Below are 20,168 nucleotides of genomic sequence, written 5' to 3' on the forward strand. Positions count from 1 at the left end.
TATGCAACTTGGCCCAAATCGGTCCAGATTTGGATATAGCTGCCATGTAGACCGATATCTCGATTTAAAGTCCTGGCCCTATAAAAAGCGCATTTATAATCCGATTTTACTGAAATTTGACACAGTGACTTATGTTCGGATTTTCGACATCCGTGTCGTATATAGTTCAGATCGGTATGAGGTATATGAGTATAAGGTATAAAATTTTCACCGAATTTTGATGAAAGGTGGTTTACATATATATCCGAGGTGGTGGGTATCCAAAGTTCGGCCCGGCCTAACTTAACGCCTTTTTACTTGTTTAGTTTTATGTATTCTTAGACATTAAATGGATGTGCCTGGTATGGTTTAAATCGGTCTAAAACCTTATATGGCTCCCATATAAACCGAGCTCCCCGATTTTATTTGTTGCGCCTATAAAGGGCGTAATTCTTATCCGATTTTCTGAAATTTGGCGCAGTAACTTCTTCCATGACTTCTTATACACGCGTGGCGAATATGGTCTGAATTGGTCCATAACCTCATATAGCTGCCATGCAAACCGATCTCGCCATTTTATTTCCTATGCCACTCTAGGGTGCAATTCTCATCCTTCTATTGTCTTTAAAATCCAAGCCAAGTATGGCTCGAATCGGTTTATAACCTATCATAGCTCCAATAGCATAGCAATTTTTTTTGCCTATAAAGAGATACCGAACAAAGAACTTGACAAATTCGCTCTAAGGTGGAGAGTATATGAGATTCGGCCCAGCCGTACTTAGCACTTAGATGTCGACTGGCCAAACACAACTCAAATTTTACCAAAAGCTGATAATAAATTTGGCTTTTATGGGCTTAAGACCCTAGATCGGTGGGTCGGTCTATATGGGGGCTATATCAAGCTATAGTCTGATATAGCCCATTTTCGAACTTAACCAGCTTTAGAACAAAAAAAAAAAGCGAATCGCTGCAAAGTTTCAGCTCAATATCTCAATTTTTAAAGACGGTAGCGTGATTTCAACATACGGATGCAGAGACGGACGGACATGGCTAGATCGTCTTAGATTTTTACGCTGATCAGGAATATATATACTTGCATATATATGTTGCAAACGGAATGACAAAATGAATATACCCCCATCCTATGGTGGTGGGTATAAAAATAGGTTTAAATATCTAAAGCCATATTGGTTATGTACAGCAATGACATCGTAAGAATGGGGAAAACATGATTGGGAATTTAATTCTGGCCTTTTTTGTTTTGTAAACAACAATGTGTTTAAACATAATATCTTTGTAAAGCCTGCAATTGGCAGCCGAATCAACATCCTACCTCAGTAGTCACTTAACATATACAAATATTGAGAAAAACAGTTTACAAAACTATGCATTTCAGTTTGAGCTTTTCTCAAAGCAATAAAAACCATCTGCAATTTTTGTTAGGCCGCAGTGCGAGTGTTTATTGTTGAATTTTTTTTTTTGGTTTTTGTTGTTTCCCCATTTCAAGTAAGCCTGTTTTTAGTGTTTTTTCAATTTGGCAGGCTGGAGACGTCGCGGTACCTTCATGGGATATTTATTTTGTGTAAAGGCCTAAGAGATGTTAGTAAGTCTTGGCGGCAGCAGCCGTAAAATAGGTGCCACATTAGATATTGACAAATTCTTTTGGCCTGCAGAGTAGTTTTTATTTTCTTAGCTTTTCTTTATTTAACGGTGTTTTAGTCATAAAAAATCTTTTGCTTATGGTGAAGGAGAAAAACAACGTTGTAAAATTTCTTAAGTTTGTCGGTTGCAAAAATGCGTTTAATGGTTTTGCAGCAGCCAAGATTGCTAACATACTACCCTGTGGTGTTGGTGGCTGGGTTTGAAATGAAAAAAAAAAAAAAAAATAAAATAAAATAAAAACGATGCCACTAGACGCCACCTACTTTCCAAAAGAATAGCCATAGTAATTTTCAGCTAACAAAGCGCATGGCCATCCATGGCTGTTTTCCCTCCACGTCAGCTGGTATGCCCATATAAACTTCCATATTTTCAAGTTTAATTATGCAAAAAAGGAAATTTGCCCCACCATACATACAATCAAGAAATACGCACTTAAAAGAAAAACTGAATTGTTGTGGTTTATGATTGCAGCCATCATAAACAAGCTTTAGTTAATTTGTTCCCAGTCCAACTACTTGTCAAATGTTATGGCCTTTTGACTTAGGAACAGGCGCTGTAGGTCTTTATCAACTCCAACTTGTGCTTAAGATTTTGTTTTGGAGATTATTTGAGCCCTCATAACACTAAAAACTTCTGCAATAATTTTTTTGTACCCACCACCGAAGGATGGGGGCATATTCATTTTGTCATTCCGTCTGCAACACATCGAAATATCCTTTTCCGACCCTATAAAGAGTATATATATTCTTGATCAGCGTAAAAATCCAAGATGATCTAGCCATGTCCGTCCGTCTGTCTATTGAAATCGCGTTACATTCTTAAAAAATAGAGATATTAAGCTGAAATTTTGCACAGATTCTTTTTTTGTCCATTAGCAGGTTAAGTTCGACAATCGGACTATAAATTGATATAGCCCCCATATAGACCGATACGCCGATTTAGGGTCATAAGCCCATAAAAGCCACATTTATTATAGAATTTTGCTCAAATTCGGGATAGTGAGTTATGGTAAGCAAGTCGACATGCTTCTTTAATTTGGATCAGATCGGTCCAGATTTGGATATAGCTGCCATATAGGCCGATCTCTCGATATGTGGTGTTTGGCCCATATGGGCGCATTTTTTGTCCGATGTTGTCAAAATTTGGGACAGTGAGTAAGGCTAGGCCCCTTGATCCAAATTTAGATACAATATATTGTAGCTGCCATATAGACCGATCCCTCGATTTAAGGTCTAGGGCCCATAAAAGACGTATTTATTGTCCGATTTCGCCGAAATTTGGGACAGTGAGTTGTGTTAGGCTCTTCAATAGCTCTCTTTAATTTGGTCCAGATCGGTTCAGATTTGGATATAGCTGCCATAGAGACCAATCTCTTGTTTTAGGGTCTTGGCCCCATAATAGGCACATTTATAATCCGATTTCGCTGGAATTTGGGACAGTGACTTATGTTAGGCTTTTCGACATTCGTATCGTATATGGCTCAGATCGGTATATATTTCGATATGGCTACCAAAAAAACCAATATTTTGTTCTAGAAAATTGAACAATGACTTGTACTTACTAGACCTCTCAATATCCGTGTCGAATTTGGTCCAAATCGGAACATATTTCTATAAAGCTGCTATGGGGGCATAAATTATGCACTTTTCACCGGATTATGACGAAAGGTGGTTTACATATATACCCGAGGTGGTGGGTATCCAAAGTTCGGCCCGGCGGAACTTGACGCCCTTTTCCTTGTTATATTTTTATACTCTCCACCATAAGATGGGGGGTATACTAATTTCGCCATTCTGATTGTAACTACTCGAAATATTCATCTGAGACCCCATAAAGTATATTTATTCGTGACCGTCGTGAAATTTTATATTTTATGTCGATCTAGCCATGTCCGTCCGTCTGTCCGTCCGTCCGTCCGTCTGTCTGTCGAAAGCACGCTAACTTCCGAAGGAGTAAAGCTAGCCGCTTGAAATTTTGCACAAATACTTCTTATTAGTGTAGGTCGGTTGGTATTGTAAATGGGCCATATCGGTTCATAACCTGATATACCTGCCATATAAACCGTTCTTGGGTCTTGACTTCTTGAGCCTCTAGAGTGCGCAATTCTTATCCGCTTCGAATGAAATTTTGCACGACGTGTTTTGTTATTATATCCAACAACTGTACCAAGTACGGTTCAAATCGGTCCATAACCTGATGTAGCTGCCATATAAACCGATCTTGGGTCTTGACTTCTTGAGCCTCTAGAGTGCGCAATTCTTATCCGATTGGAATGAAATTTTGCACGACGTGTTTTGTTATGATATCCAACAACTGTGCCAAGTATGGTTCAAATCGGACCATAACCTGATATAGCTGTCATATAAACCGATCTTGGGTCTTGACTTCTTGAGCCTCTAGAGTGTGCAATTCTTGTCCGATTGGAATGAAATTTTGTACGACGGATTCTCTCATGACCATCAACATACGTGTTTATTATGGTCTGAATCGGTCTATAGCCCGATACAGCTCCCATATAAATCGATCTCTCTATTTTACTTCTTGAGCCCCCAAAGGGCGCAATTCTTATTCAAATTGGCTGACATTTTACACAGGTCTCCAACATATAATAATATAATAATGGCAGAGCAAATCTTTTCTTATATCCTTTTGTGCCTAAGAGGAGATGCCGGGAAAAGAACTCGACAAATGCGATCCATGGTGGAGGGTATATAAGGTTCGGCCCGGCCGAACTTAGCACGCTTTTACTTGTAATTTCTAAACCGTTGATATTGCTTAACACCCCGTTAAATTTCTTTTATAATGAAAATTTGCAAACTTGGTCTACAACATTTTTATAACCTTTATTTGCTTGTTATTGTTTTGTATGTTTTAGATGAACCAGCTGTGCAAAGTATGCGGCGAACCAGCGGCTGGTTTTCATTTTGGTGCCTTTACCTGTGAAGGCTGTAAGGTAAGTTGCAAATTTCTGCATTTTTACGGCATTCCATTTTTTTACATTTATAAATCCATAAATTTATCAGCATGTACGATAAATTGATAGTTGATATATCAATTGATCAAGTCATAGAAAAATATCACCTAAAAAATGTTATGCAAATTGAATAATAATTGCGCCCTCAAGGGGCTCAGAAAATCTAATTGGGAGATAGGTTTATATGGCAGCTATACCAGGATAGGACTGATCTAGACCATACTTAAAACTGTTGTTGGAAGTCATAGCAAAACGATATGTGCAAAATTTCATCCAAATCGGATAGGAATTGCGCCCTCTTTAAGCTCAAGAAGTCAAGACACAAGACCGGTTTATATGGCAGCTATATCAGGGTATGGTCTTATTTAGACCATACCTAACACAGTTATTGGAGTCATTACCCGCAAAATATCATCCAAATCGGATAAGAATTATTGACACAGTAGTCGGAAGTTATGCAAAAACGATATCTGCTGCAAATTCCAGCCAAATCGAATTACGCCCTCTAGAAGCTCAATAAGTCTAATCGGGAGATCGGTTTATATGACGGCTATATCAGGTTGTAGACAGATTTAAATCACACTTGGCACAGTTGTTGGTCACAGTCACAGCAAAACGACAAATGCAGTACTTTAACCAAATTGGATAACAGCTACGCTCTCTAGAGGCCCAAGAAGTCTAATCGGCCGATCAGTTTATATGGCATCTTTATCAGGATATAGACTGATTAAGACCATACTTGACACAGTTGTCGGAAGTTATACCAAATCGATATTTGAAAAATTTCAGCTAAAACGGATAAGAATTGCGCCCTATAGACACTCAAGAAGTCTAATCGGGAGATCGGTTTATATATCAGCTATATCAGGTTATAGATCGATTTGGGCCGTACTTGGCGCAGTTGTTGAAAGTCATAGCAGATCACTACTCGCAAAATTTCAGCCAAATCGGACAAAATTTGCGGCTTGTAATGGGTCAAGAAATCAAATCGGAAGATGGGATTATGTGGGAGCAATATCACGTTATAGACCGATTTGGACCGTGCTTGTTACAGTTGTTTGAAGTCATAACGGAACACTATCTGCAAAATTTTTCCCAAATCGTACAAAGGATGCGGCTTCCAGTATCTCAAGAGTCAAATCGAGAGATCGGTATATTTGGGAGCTATATCCGAATCTGAGCCGATATATTCGTTTTCTAATCTCAAATACTTTTTATTTACGCCACATATTGGGATGGTCAAAAATTTTTACTTTTTGGGGGTTGTTATGGGGAAGGGGTGATGCCCTAAATACATGATCCTACATTTGAATATCAAATTCTTATTCAACTCCTAAATACCTTTATTTGAGCCCCATATTGCGATGGTCAGTAAAAAAATTGCTGTTTGTGGAATATTTTGGGAAAGGGGTAGACCCCCAGAAAATTGGTTCCGGAAATTTAAGCTCCACATTGACATGGTCGATAATTATGCCCGATTTAGGGGTGTTTTGGGGATTGGGATTAAGCCCGGAAAATATATCAGCAACGTGCTCTATTCTCATATATCTATATATCATTTATTTGAACCACATATTGCCATTGGCCTCAAAATTGGATATCAAATTCGTTTTCTAATCTCATTTAAACTCCTTATTGCAAAAGCCAGCAAATACGTCCGGATTGGGGTATCGGCCCTAAAAACTATGAATATTTAGTTCCACTCTCTTTAAGACCCAAATTTGTCTTGGTGAGTAAATATGTCCTATTTGGGGGTTGTTATGGTGATGGGACGTCCGCTAGACAGTTGACCCCTATTGCTGATATCAGATACGTGGTCTACTTCCACTTACCTTTAATTTGAGTCCCATATTTCCATAGTCGGCAAACATGACCGGCTTGGGTGGTATTTGGGGGATGGGCGGCTACTCAGTGAGTTGGCCTTGAAAATATATATCGGATTCGTGTTCCACTTTAAAACCCCTCTTATTTGAGCCTCATATTGCAATAGTCACTTTTCCCGAATATTGATATCAAATTCGTGCTTTACTCCCAAAGACCTTTCATTTGAGCCTCATATCGACATGGTCATAAATTTGTCCCCTTTGGGGGATGTTTTTGGCGAGACGCGGCTCCCCAAATACTTGGTCCCATATTTGGATATCAGATTCGTATTCTACACTCAAATACCTTTTATTTAAGCCCCATATTCCCATGATCAATAAACAAGTCCTGTTTGGGGGGTGTTTTGGGGAAGGGGTGGACACCCAGAAACTTGGTCCCACATTTAGATATAAGATTCGTATTCTACTCGCAAATACTTTTCATTTGAATCCCATATTGCCATGGTCAGTAAATATGTCCGACTTAGGGGTGTTTTGGGGGTGGTCCCCCTAACACTTGGTCCGACAATTGGATATAAGATACGTTTTCTTATCCTAAATAACTTTCATTTGAGTCCCATGTTGTCGTGATTGGTTTAAATATATGTTTGGTAGGTTTTAGGGTGGGGCAGCCCCCATAGGTACCCCATCCGAAATTTGGATACCAAATATTTATTTTTGGTGCACACAAAATTTCGCTTAAATCGCACCACCCATCTCCGAGATCTGGCGTTTCTGAAAATAATGGTAAAAAACCGATCTGAGGTCTTGACTTCTTGAGCCTCTAGTAGGCGCAGTTCCTATTCGATTTGGCTGAAATATTGCATGACGTGTTTCGCGACGATATCCTGGGATCTGGGATTTTGACTTCTTGAACCAGTAGATGGCGCAATTATTATCCGTTTTGACCAAAATTTTGTACATCGGCTTCTTCATTTTGAACATCGGCCTTCAACATACTTGACAAATGGTGTCCGAATCGGTCTATAGCCAGCTACCGCTCCCATATAAATCGATCTCCCTATTTTACTTATTGAGCCTCTAAATGGAACAATTCTTATTCCAATTAGCTGAAATTTTACACAACTACTCTTACTATGGTCTCCAACATTCAATTTAATTATGGTCCGAATCGGATCATAACTTCCTTATGGGAAATGTGTGTATATGTGTCAATATATTTGGGGCAAAATATACCGGTCCTAAACTGGAGAATCAGATACCTGTCATAGGACATATCCTAGAGGGAAAGAAAAGTTTCAATTGTCATAAGATATGATTTTTATTTTTTTTTTTAAGTCACTTAATTATTGTTAATAATTTTATCCGTTAAACATATTTCTCTATCGAACTGTCCCAGGACCTATCCTACGGTTTGTCGAGCGACAAACCCTTATACAAGTAATATTGGGTTGCCCAAAAAGTAATTGCGGATTTTTCATTTAATCGGCGTTGACAAATTTTTTTACAGCTTGTGACTCTGTAATTGCATTCTTTCTTCTGTCAGTTATCAGCTGTTACTTTTAGCTTGCTTTAGAAAAAAAAGTGTAAAAAAAGTATATTTGATTAAAGTTCATTCTAAGTTTTATTAAAAATGCATTTACTTTTAAAAAATCCGCAATTACTTTTTGGGCAACCCAATAGTTTTTTTTCCCCATGTAAGGGGACGAAAACTGGGACCGGTCCCTATCACCAGAGGACCTATCCCGTGACAGGTTTGGGACCTGCCCCATTTCCCGTAGCGTTGATATAGCTCTTATAGCTTAGCAATTCCTTGTTTTTGTCCTTTGTTTGCCTAAAAAGAGATACGGGGAAAAGTACTCGACAAATGAGATCCATGGTGGAGGATATATAAAATTTGGCCCGGCCAAACTTAGCACGCTCTTACTTGTCTTTCTAATATTATTTTGTGTGTTTCTCTCTCACTTTAAAATAGCCCAGTAGCACTTGCCACAGTAGCGATGATGATTATTATTGTTGTGGTTAGGTTGGACCTGTTTTCAGTTGTTCAAAATCTGGTGGCTACCCATATTACAGTCATTACTGGCAATCTTTTATTAGCGCTGAAACCATGCGTTGTGGGTTTTTGGACAACAACAAAACAGTTTTGTATGGAATCTAAAACAGATACCGCCGTCAGTCATGATAAATGATCAAATAATTTTTTTTTTTTTTTTTTTTTTTGTGGCAAGGGGTTTAAAGGGTAACACTAATAATAAACATTTTAAACTTCAATTACAAAATATGCGTAACTAATTTATGACATTATTGTTCGGAAACTGGAGATCCGCTTGTGAATAGAAATTCAAATTCACAATGTTTGCAAATTTTTCTCATTTTTTTTTTTTTTTTTAATTTTTATACGGAGATGCGGTCTTTCAGTGTCTGAGAAGACACCTTATAATCATGGGGTGCAAAAAAATAAAGCAACTCAACAACTAATTCATATTTAGTTCACAAGCTGACTATTTTTGCCAATTCATCTTGGCTGTGATTTTGCGGGTTTTTTTATATTTGTTCAAGTCAAATGGCTTGATCACAGACAAGCCTCCAAAATTTTTCTGTTTTTGTGTTAAGCAGTGTGATAGGGAGTATTGGTTTGATTTTTCATTGATCTTCATTGTGTTAAGCATTGAACTTTTCTTTAGCATCGCATAAAATCTAACTCAATACCTTGGTAAGATTTTTTCAACTTTTCCCCCAACCTGATGATGGCTAAGCGTTGCAAAGCTTTTGCTATTTATTTGATTTTCTATGGCTAGGTAGTACTATCGATCATTCCATGGAGTTGGAGTTTTGTGCCAAATCATCTAATATGTGTGTAATTTTATATTGATTGACTGCATTTTCTTTCATGAGTGTAAGTTGGCTACAACAATTCAATGGAGATCATCTACAAACAGCTAGGTATGAGTCTAAACTTTTTTTCTGCTTTTGAGATCATAAATAAAATACAATTCATTTGCTCCTTTGATATCATAGCAAATATTATTTTACTATACTTTGAAAAAAAAAAACACACACACAAAACCAGTCTAATTTTGTTCCCATCATTTGATAAGTAATAATTTTGGAGTTGCTCTTTCTTTGTTGGGTTAATTAAAAATCGATTTACTTTTGCGTCCATGATTTTCGATATTAATACATATTTTGTTGTTGTATGATGTATTTTTTGAGGTTTCTGGTTCACTGTGTTGTTTGCCTTGCTATTGTGCATGAGTTTATTGCAAACCTTTGATTTATATTTAATTTTTTTTTTTTTTTTTGATATTTTTATGTCAATATGTTCCGCACATGTTTCGAATTTATGTAGCAAAAACTTGCTTTTGTTCCCTTTAAAAACGTACTAAAAGTTTTTGATGATTTTTTCCAAAGTTTTTGTTTTAGATGCGTGGGAATTTCTTTGCAAAATCTATAACAATAACTGCAAACAATATCAAAATTGAATGCCATCATTGATAATTTTCATGGGAAAATTAGCAAGCTGGAGTAAAGCATAAATGTTAGATGAAATAAGTCCTTGACTGTGGTATTTATAATTTGCATTATGCAAATACCTTAGAATGGTGTAATAGCTTTTGGCAATAAATAATGATTTATTGATCATCAGGTGGTACTTTTTCGGAAGCACATAAATTCAAGCTTAAACGTTTGGGCAGAGCAGATTATATTGGCATAAGAATTTCGTCTTGGAGATACTCAAGTATTAAAATTAAGAGATGATCTTTTGTGGAAGCTATATTCGGCTGTTGACTGATTCGAGCCATAATAGATATGGATAGTGAAAGTTAAAGCAGACCACCACTTCCAAAATCAAATCAATTTAAAACAAGTAAAAAGGCGTTAAATTCGGCCGGGCCGAACTTTGGATACCCACCACCTCGGGTATATATCTAAACCATCTTTCATCAAAATTCGTTGAACAAAATAAGTTCCGATTTGGACCAGCAGCTATATCTAAAAATAAAACGATCGGAACCATATACGACACGGATGTCGAAAAGCCTAACATAAGTCACTGTGTCAAATTTCAGTGAAATCGGATTATAAATGCGACTTTTACGGCCCCAAAACCTAAAACCGAGAGATCGGTCTATATGGCAGCTATATCCAAATCTGGACCGATCTGTGCCATATTGCAGACTTAAATCACTGTCCCAAATTTTGGCGACATCGGACAAAAATGCGCATTTTATGGGCCCAAAACCTTAAATCGATAAATCGGTTTATATGGCAGCTATATCCAAATCTGAACCGATCTGAACCAAATTGACGAAGTATGTCGAGGAGCCTATCATAACTCATTGTACGAAATTTCAGCTAAATCGGATAATAAATGTGGCTTTTATGGGTCTACGAACCTAAATCGGAGGATCGGTCTATATGGCAACTATATCCAACTCTGGACCGATCTGGGTCAAATTAACGAAGGAAGTCGAAAGGCCTTACACAACTCATTGTCCCAAATTTCAGCAAAATCGAATAGTAAATGTGGCTTTTATGGGCCTTAGACCCTAATCGAAGGATCGGTCTATATGGCAGCTATATCCAACTCTGGACCGATGTGGGTCAAATTAACGAAGGAAGTCGAAAGGCCTTACACAACTCACTGACCCAAATTTCAGCAAAATCGGATAATAAATGTGGCTTTTATGGGCCTAAGACCCTAAATCGGAGGATCGGTCTATATGGCAGCTATATCCAAATCTAGACCGATCTAAGCCAAACTGACGGAGAATTTTGAAGGGCCTAACACAACTCACTGTCATAAAATCGAGAGATAGGTTTATATTGGAGCTATATCTAAATTTGAACTATTTGCAATCCTCAACGACCTGCATCACTAATAAGTATCTGTGCCAAATTTCAAGCGGCTCGCTTTACAGGTTCGACCGCTATCGAGATTTTTACAGACAGACAGGCGCACGGGCATGGCTAGAACGGCGATACGATCAAGAATATATAAACTTTATGAGTTCTTAGACGATTATTTCTAGGTGTTACCAACGAAATGACTAGATTAGTATACCCCCATCCTATGGTGGTGGGTATAAAGAAAGCTGAACCTATGGCGGGGGTATAAAAAGAGGGTGCGGATTTAAATCCGCTACATACCATTATGGATATACACCTAAACGAGTAATCAGACTATTGTGCGCTCTAAATACTGAAAATAACCTCAAACAAGTAAAAGCGTGCTAAGTTCGGCCGGGCCGAATCTTATATACCCTCCACCATGGATCGCATATGTCGAGTTCTTTTCCCGGCATCTCTTCTTAGGCAAAAAAAGGATATAAGAAAAGATTTGCTCTGCTATTAGAGCGATATCAAGATATTGTCCGGTTTGGACCACAATTAAATTATATGTTAGAGACCTGTGTAAAATGTCAGCCAATTCGAATAAGAATTGCGCCCTTTGTGGGCTCAAGAAGTGAAATAAAGAGATCGATTTATATGGGAGCTATATAAGGCTATAAACCGATTCAGACCATAATAAACACGTATATTAATGGTCATGAGAGAATCCGTCGTACAAAATTTCAGGCAAATCGGATAATAATTGCGACCTCTACAGGCTCAAGAAGTCAAGATCCCAGATCGGTTTATATGGCAGCTATATCAGGTTATGAACCGATTTGAACCATATTTGGCACAGTTGTTGGATATCACAACAAAATACTACGTGCCAAAATTCATTCAAATTGGATAAGAATTGCGCATTCTAGAGGCTCAAGAAGTCAAGACCCAAGATCGGTTTATATGACAGCTATATCAGGATATGGACCGATTTGAACCATACTTAACAAAGTTGTTGGATATCGTAACAAAACACGTCGTGCAAAATTTCATTCCAATCGGATAAGAATTGCGCACTCTAGAGGCTCAAGAAGTCAAGACCCAAGATCGGTTTATATGGCAGCTGTATCATGTTATGGACCGATTTGAACCATACTTGGCACAGTTGTTGGATGTTATAACAAAACACGTCGTGCAAAATTTCATTCCAATCGGATAAGAATTGCGCACTCTAGAGGCTCAAGAAGTCAAGACCCAAGATCGGTTTATATGGCAGCTATATCAGGTTATAAAGCGATTTAAACCATACTTATCACAGTTGTTGGATATCATAACGAAACACGCCGTGCAAAATTTCATCCCAATCGGATAAGAATTGCGCACTCTAGAGGCTCAAGAAGTCAAGACCCAAGATCGGTTTATATGGCAGCTATATCAGGTTATAGACCGATTTGAACCATACTTGGCACAGTTGTTGGATATCATAACGAAACACGCCGTGCAAAATTTCATCCCAATCGGATAAGAATTGCGCACTCTAGATGCTCAAGAAGTCAAGACCCAAGATCGGTTAATATGGCAGCTATATCAAAACATGGACCGATATGGCCCATTTACAATACCAACCGACCTACACTAATAAGAAGTATTTGTGCAAAATTTCAAGCGGCTAGCTTTACTCCTTCGGAAGTTAGCGTGCTTTCGACAGACAGACGGACGGACGGACGGACAGACGGACGGACATGGCTAGATCGACATAAAATTTCACGACGATCAAGAATATATATACTTTATGGGGTCTCAGACGAATATTTCGAGTAGTTACAAACAGAATGACGAAATTAGTATACCCCCCATCTTATGGTGGAGGGTATAAAAACAGTCAGGAAAGGCAAACGTCGGGCGGTACCGACTGTCTAATACCCTACATCTACCCTTTAAGTAAAAAGTGGCTGCTAAATCTAATTCTTAACCAATTTTGATGGATCTCGGCGGAAATTGGATTGCTCGAAATTGGATACAATTCGTATCCAATTTCGAGCAAATATGTTCAAACTGTTATAACTGCTGTTGACAAATGACCACATTATTGCGAATTAACCAAAATCTGACGAATACATGTTGCAAATTGCAAATTTTGCCCATGAACATTCCACTAAGGAACAGGGGCAAACTTCTCACATATCAATGAATGCAGTCCGATTCAGGTTTAAGCTCAATGATAAGGGGCCTCCTTTTTATAGCCGAGTCCGAACGGCGTGCCCCAGTGCGACATGGCATATTACCTCACAAATATGGACAGCATTAGGAGGGGAAAGAGATTCGAACCCTGGCATTCAGCACCATAGGCGGACATGCTAACCTCTGCGCTATGGTAGCCTCCTATATATGGGAGCTATATCTAATTTTGAACCGATATTAATATTGTGGCAGTCGTCAAGAAAAGCGTTGTGCACAATTTTGGAAATATAGGTGACTAAAAGCGGTTGCAGTGGCTCTAGAAGTGAACATCTGGCGATGTACATATATGGCAGCTAGATCTAAATCTGAACCGATTTTGGCAAGATTGGTCAAAAAAATGCGCTTGCTGTGGATATAGAAATGCAAATCGGGCTATATACAAAAATTGGCAGCTATATCTAAATCTGAACCGATTTCTTTGAAATTCACCAGTAATGTCGAGAAACATAAGCAAATCCTTCTTGGAAAATTTTGATAGAATTGACTTTATTGCAATATTAGTCCAAATCGGACGAACACAAATATGGAAGCTATATCCAAATCTGAACCGATTTTTTCAAAATTTCAATAGGCTTCGTCTCTAGGCAAAAAAAAAAAAAAACATGTCTGCACCAAATTTTGAGATGATCGGACGCAAATTGCGACCTGTAATTTGTACAAAAATTAATAAGGACAGACAGAAGGACACAGCTAAATCCAATCAGAAAGTGATCAGAGTGAATCGATCGGTATACTTATAAATGGGTCTATCTCTCCTCCTTCTGGGTGTTATAAATTAATGCATTTAGCTACAATACTCTGTATCACAGTGGTGGTTAAAAAAGTCTGGAAGTCGGGAATTCCGAGCTACTAACAATATCCCTTATTATTTGTTATGCCACGCTCCTAAGTCGGTTCATATTGTGGCCTCACATATGTTTCGGTATCTGTTAGCGGTTAATGCTGGGCAACGCCATGAGAAATGCCTAACGCTTCATCATCTTGTCCACATGCCCTAGACATGTCGCAGCTATTCTCCATACGTCAGCGCGTAGTCCTATGTGGCGCGCTATGACACCGAAAGCTATACTGACCTTCTTCTTACTTCCTTTCAATAATAGCCTCATCTTCTCACAATCAGGATATCCTCATAGGATTTTCGTCATCCTACCTACGATTTTGCTATTCCACCGTATTATAAGGAGTTTCGTCGCCCAAGCCCTAAACTCGGACTGCATCGACCCGAAATGCTTTGGGTTAACCAAGTTTATTGACGGAAGTCCTTTGGCCTTCTCTTTCTTACTCCGTTTTCTCTTTCTTACTCCGCTATGTCTGGTAACGGATCAATGCGTATCGTGCTATGCTCAGAGAAGGCGTTAATCTCCTTCTTACATTCCAAAACTGTTTGTAACCTTATCGTCCTGATTTTTATTGCCCTGATGGCCAGTTTACTGTCTGTGAAGATGTTCACACTCGACGTCCTTGCGTTAACACCACACTACCTCACGCATTCCGTGATCGATCGGATCTCCGACTGCAGAACGGTATTATGGTCAGGCAGTCGAAAACAGATCTGGGTTCTCAATGTACACCCCCAGGCCCACTCTGTACTCTAGTTTAGATGCAACTGTGTAGCATGAACTTTCAGATGGCTATACCAGGGTGCCGTCACTCCAGACTGTGCCGCTGGCAGCAGTGCCCCGCAATCGACCTCAAGTGTCCTCTCTGGAATCCGATCAGAAACCTTTTTATACCCTCCACCATAAGATGGGGGGTATACTAATTTCGTCATTCTGTTTGTAACTACTCGAAATATCCGTCTGAGACCCCATAAAGTATATATATTCTTGATCGTCGTGACATTTTACGTCGATCTAGCCATGTCCGTCCGTCTGTCCGTCCGTCCGTCCATCCGTCCATCCGTCCATCCGTCCGTCCGTCCGTCCGTCTGTCTGTCGAAAGCACGCTAACTTCCGAAGGAGTAGAGCTAGCCGCTTGAAATTTTGCCATATCGGTCCATGTTTTGATATAGCTGCCATATAAACCGATCTTGGGTCTTGACTTCTTGAGCCTCTAGAGTGCGCAATTCTTATCCGATTGGAATGAAATTTTGCACGACGTGTTTTGCTATGATATCCAACAACTGTGCAAAGTATAGTTCAAAACGGTCCATAACCTGATATAGCTGCCATATAAACCGATCTTGGGTCTTGACTTCTTGAGCCTCTAGCGTGCGCAATTCTTATCCGATCACAATGAAATTTTGCACGACGTGTTTTGTTATGATATCCACTAACTGTGCTAAGTATGGTTTAAATCGGTTCATAACCTGATATAGCTGTCATATAAACCGATCTTGGGTCTTGACTTCTTGAGCCTCTAGAGTGCGCAATTGTTATCCGATTGGAATGAAATTTTGCACGACGTGTTTTGTTATTATATCCAATAACTGTGCCAAGTATGGTTTAAATCGGTCCATAACCTGATATAGCTGCCATATAAACCGATCTTGGGTCTTGACTTCTTGAGCCTCTAGAAGGCGCATTTCTTATCCGATTTGAATGAATTTTGGCACGACGTGTTTTGTTATGATATCTAACAACTGTGCCAAGTATGGTTCAAATCGGTTCATAACCTGATATAGCTGCCATATAAACCGATCTTGGATCTTGACTTCTTGAGCCTCTAGAGGTCGCAATTATTATCCGATTTGCCTGAAATTTTGCATGACGTATTTTATTTTTACTTTCAACAACTGTGTCAAATAAGGTTCACATCGGTCCATGTTTTGATATAGCTGCCATATAAACCGATCTGGGATCTTGAGTTCTTGACCCCTAGAGGTCGCAATTATTATCCGATATGCCTGAAATTTTGTACGATGGATCCTCTCATGACCATCAACAAACGTGTTTATTATGGTCTGAATCGGTCTATAGCCCGAGACAGATCCCATATAAATCGTTCTCTCTATTTTACTTCGTGAGCCCCAATGGGCGCAATTTTATACGAATTGGCTGAAATTTTACACAGGTCTCCAACATATTATTTAATTGTGGTCCGAACCGGACCATATCTTGATATCGTTTTAATAGCAGAGCAACTCTTTTCTTATATCCTTTTTTGCCTAAGAAGAGATGCCGGGAAAAGAACTCGACAAATGCGATCCATGGTGGAGGGTTTATAAGATTCGGCCCGGCCGAACTTAGCACGCTTTTACTTGTTCATTCTGCGATGGTGTTACCTGCTCCTATTCTCTGCTCCTATCCATACATTCTCCCATCTACTTAAGTTTCATAGCCGCAGCGGCTGTCTCAGACTTTATCTGTATATCTATGGGTGTGGAATAGTCTCCAGTGCCCTAGTAGGCGTGGTCATCCTCCGCCTATGTCAAGACAACCTGAACCTGTCGTGTTATCCTTCGTTGCACTTTTTCTCCATCGCAGTAAGTAAGTATTGATCTAATCCCGTTCCTGTAGAGCCAGTAGACTTTCATCGGATTTATTCCTAATTTTGCGCCTACGGCCAGTTTACATAGTGCCCGACAGCTGTGAGCCTTCTCGGTACGCTCCCAAATCTGACACTTACATTCCAGTTTCCTGTCCAAGATCACTCCTAAGTATTTTTCCTTTTCAGATATCGAAATCGTTCTATTGATGTAACGTAGTACCTCAAATTTGTCCACATTCGCCTTCATCGTGAACAGGCAGATTTCATTCTTCTCCGGGATAACATTGAGACCCCTAGGTCTCGCCCAGTCGTATGCCACCTCCAGGACCCTTTCGGCCTTCTGCATATCTTGTTCGGATCCTTACCCTTTAGAAGTATTCTAACGTCGCCAGGGTAGCAGACTTGTTATAATCCATCCTCAGTCAACATTCAGATAACTTTTCTTACATCTCACTACATACAACTTAACTCACATCTCACAAGAGGCATACCTACAGATTCCAGTTCGCTTCGAATGTGTAAGGTAGTTCCTAGACTCGCAATCTCGTCTGCTCTACAATTCCCTGGGATATCTCTGCGGTCTGGCACTGATCAGCCATCTCGTTCAAAGATTTGCCACTGGCGAGTACGGTTCTTGAAATCAGAAATATGTTCTCCAGGGAATTAATGGCTGCCTGGCTGTGTGAGATTTGCAAGAAGCTGCGCTTGATAAACACTACAGTTGCCAGATAATCTTCTCGATATGACCAGTCTTAGTTCTTCAGAGTTCTAATCAATCCGAACCAATAGGTTTTATCAGGAATAATGGTACTGCAGGATCTGAAGGACTGTGTCATTGGTCCACATGTTACCTGCACAAACTGGAGGAGGCTCAGGCAATTCCGCAAGGACGTCGGAGTAAACAGATGACAGTCCGTTTGCTATCCCACTCCAATTGTTACTATCCCACTCCAATTGTTCCTGTTCCTTTCCCTTTTCGACAACTACAATTACCAAGCTGTGCTTAGCGACTGTCTTAGACTCACATTGCTATTGTTTGCCTTAGTTCTCTTGGGGATGGAACGTCCTCCAAGTGACCGCAGCCTTTTAAATGACTGCTGTGCCGGTTCCGAATTTAGGCGTGTAGTTTTTGGTGCGGCGTGTGCAGCGAATCTCAGCGAGCCCAATTAAGGGAGCCTCTTTCCTCATCGGTGAGAGTTTAAGGATCAGTCGCCTCTCAATAAACCTGATTTGCCGAAGAATGCCCATGGTCTTGGCATACCTTGTCCTCGAGACTCGAACCAGGTGTCTTCGTCCAAAACCCGTTCAGACCATCGTTTGTCGGTCAGTGGAGCCGGCACTGCCGCTCTAACAGTCGAGGTCTCATTAGTAGACAATATGCTACGGCCTGACAGTACCACCACAGCTGTTGGGTTTGGAGTCCATTTTAAGCCTACTCCAATCCACTGGAAAAAGACGCAGCTCAACAACCGTAGCTAACCTTAGATGACTTAATTTGTTTTTTCTGTAAAAAACTACCTATTACGAGTTTCAGAATACACAAAAAAGTCCGCTGAACTCAACGGTTCAAATAAGCGCCGTGATCTGGCTTAACAACTTTCCGGGAGTAAAATCACACTAAGTTGCAAGATGATACAATGTAGTCAGTGGTATCATACTTTAGGCACCTTTTAACTTCCACTGACCAATGTTGCTTTAGGCAATGATTCATACCTGCCAGATTGCAGCTAATGGATCTACAAAAGGCTATTTTCTTAGCTTACATGTGGTCCACCTATAGCAGGAGATAAAGATCTATCCTGTATCATGATAACTAGACTAACAGATAAACTTACATACGGACAGGCATCGCTTATTGGCATCATGAATGGATTCTAAATCGATGGGTAAACACACAATAGCTAAGCTCTTCTCTATTTCATAGAAGTAGTAGTGAAGGGTACAAAAAATATACAGAAACAAGTAAAAGCGTTCTTAGGAACCCACCACCATGCATACTGGTCAAAATTTATGCCAATAAATTTAGTTAAAGGGCATCATTTTATCCATTTTATCCATGATCCAAATCTGTATATAAACTGATATAGCCGCTATATAAACCGATCAGACGATTAGATTTTTTGAGCCTCTAGAGGGCTCATTTGCTATCAAATATGGTTGAAATTTTGCATACGTGATTTTTTGTACGACTTTCACCAACTGTTCTAAGCAGGGTCAAAATCTGACCATAACATGATTTAGCTGCCATATAAACCGATCTCCCAATTTGATTTTCTGAACCTCTTGAGAGCGCAATTATCTTGTACGGCATGACAAGTAGGGTCCGTATCGGTCAATAACTTCACATAGCTCATATATATTTAAAAAAGAAATTCAAAGAACTTGACAAACGCCATCCATGATGGATGGCATATAAGATTCGGCCCGGCCGAACTTTGCACGCTCTTACATTTTTAATGTTGCTCGCTTATTTTAATAAATAGGCGAACGAAAACAGCTCAAAACAAATAAAAGCGTTCTAAACTCGGCAGGCAATATCCGGTGAAAAATGCCCCATAGGGTCCGATTTGGACCCAACACTTAAAAGTACAAGTCATTGTTCAATTGTGTATAATAAAATATTGGTCTTTTTAGCAGCTATATCTAAAAACAAGTAAAAGCGTGCTAAGTTCGGCCGGGCCGAATCTTATATACCCTCCACCATGGATCGCATTTGTCGAGTTCTTTTCCCGGCATCTCTTCTTAGGCAAAAAAGGATATAAGAAAAGAGTTGCTCTGCTATTAAAACGATATCAAGATATGGTCCGGTTCGGACCACAATTAAATTATATGTTGGAGACCTGTGTAAAATTTCAGCCAATTCGTATAAGAATTGGGCCCATTGGGGCTCACGAAGTAAAATAGAGAGAACGATTTATATGGGATCTGTATCGGGCTATAGACCGATTCAGACCATAATAAACACGTTTATTGATGGTCATGAGAGGATCCGTCGTACAAAATTTCAGGCAAATCGGATAATAATTGCGACCTCTAGGGGTCAAGAAGTCAAGATCCCAGATCGGTTTATATGGCAGCTATATCAGGTTATGAACCGATTTGAACCTTATTTGACACAGTTGTTGAAAGTAAAAATAAAATACGTCATGCAAAATTTCAGCCAAATCGGATAAGAATTGCGCCCTCTAGAAGCTCAAGAAGTCAAATCCCCAGATCTGTTTGTA

General features: G+C 39.4%; 1 protein-coding gene across 1 annotated transcript in view; it reads left to right on the plus strand.

The window, feature by feature from the left end:
• The first annotated feature begins 4,516 nt into the window (after positions 1-4,516).
• The window catches only part of LOC106095457 (protein embryonic gonad), a 44,643-nt gene continuing 28,991 nt past the window's right edge, over positions 4,517-20,168 (plus strand). The window contains exon 1 of the mRNA XM_059360213.1: positions 4,517-4,594. Within this exon, the coding sequence (XP_059216196.1) occupies positions 4,517-4,594 (78 nt within the window). The remainder of the gene's footprint in view (positions 4,595-20,168) is intronic.

Source organism: Stomoxys calcitrans, chromosome 1 (assembly GCF_963082655.1).
Source record: "Stomoxys calcitrans chromosome 1, idStoCalc2.1, whole genome shotgun sequence".
NCBI lineage: Eukaryota > Metazoa > Arthropoda > Insecta > Diptera > Muscidae > Stomoxys > Stomoxys calcitrans.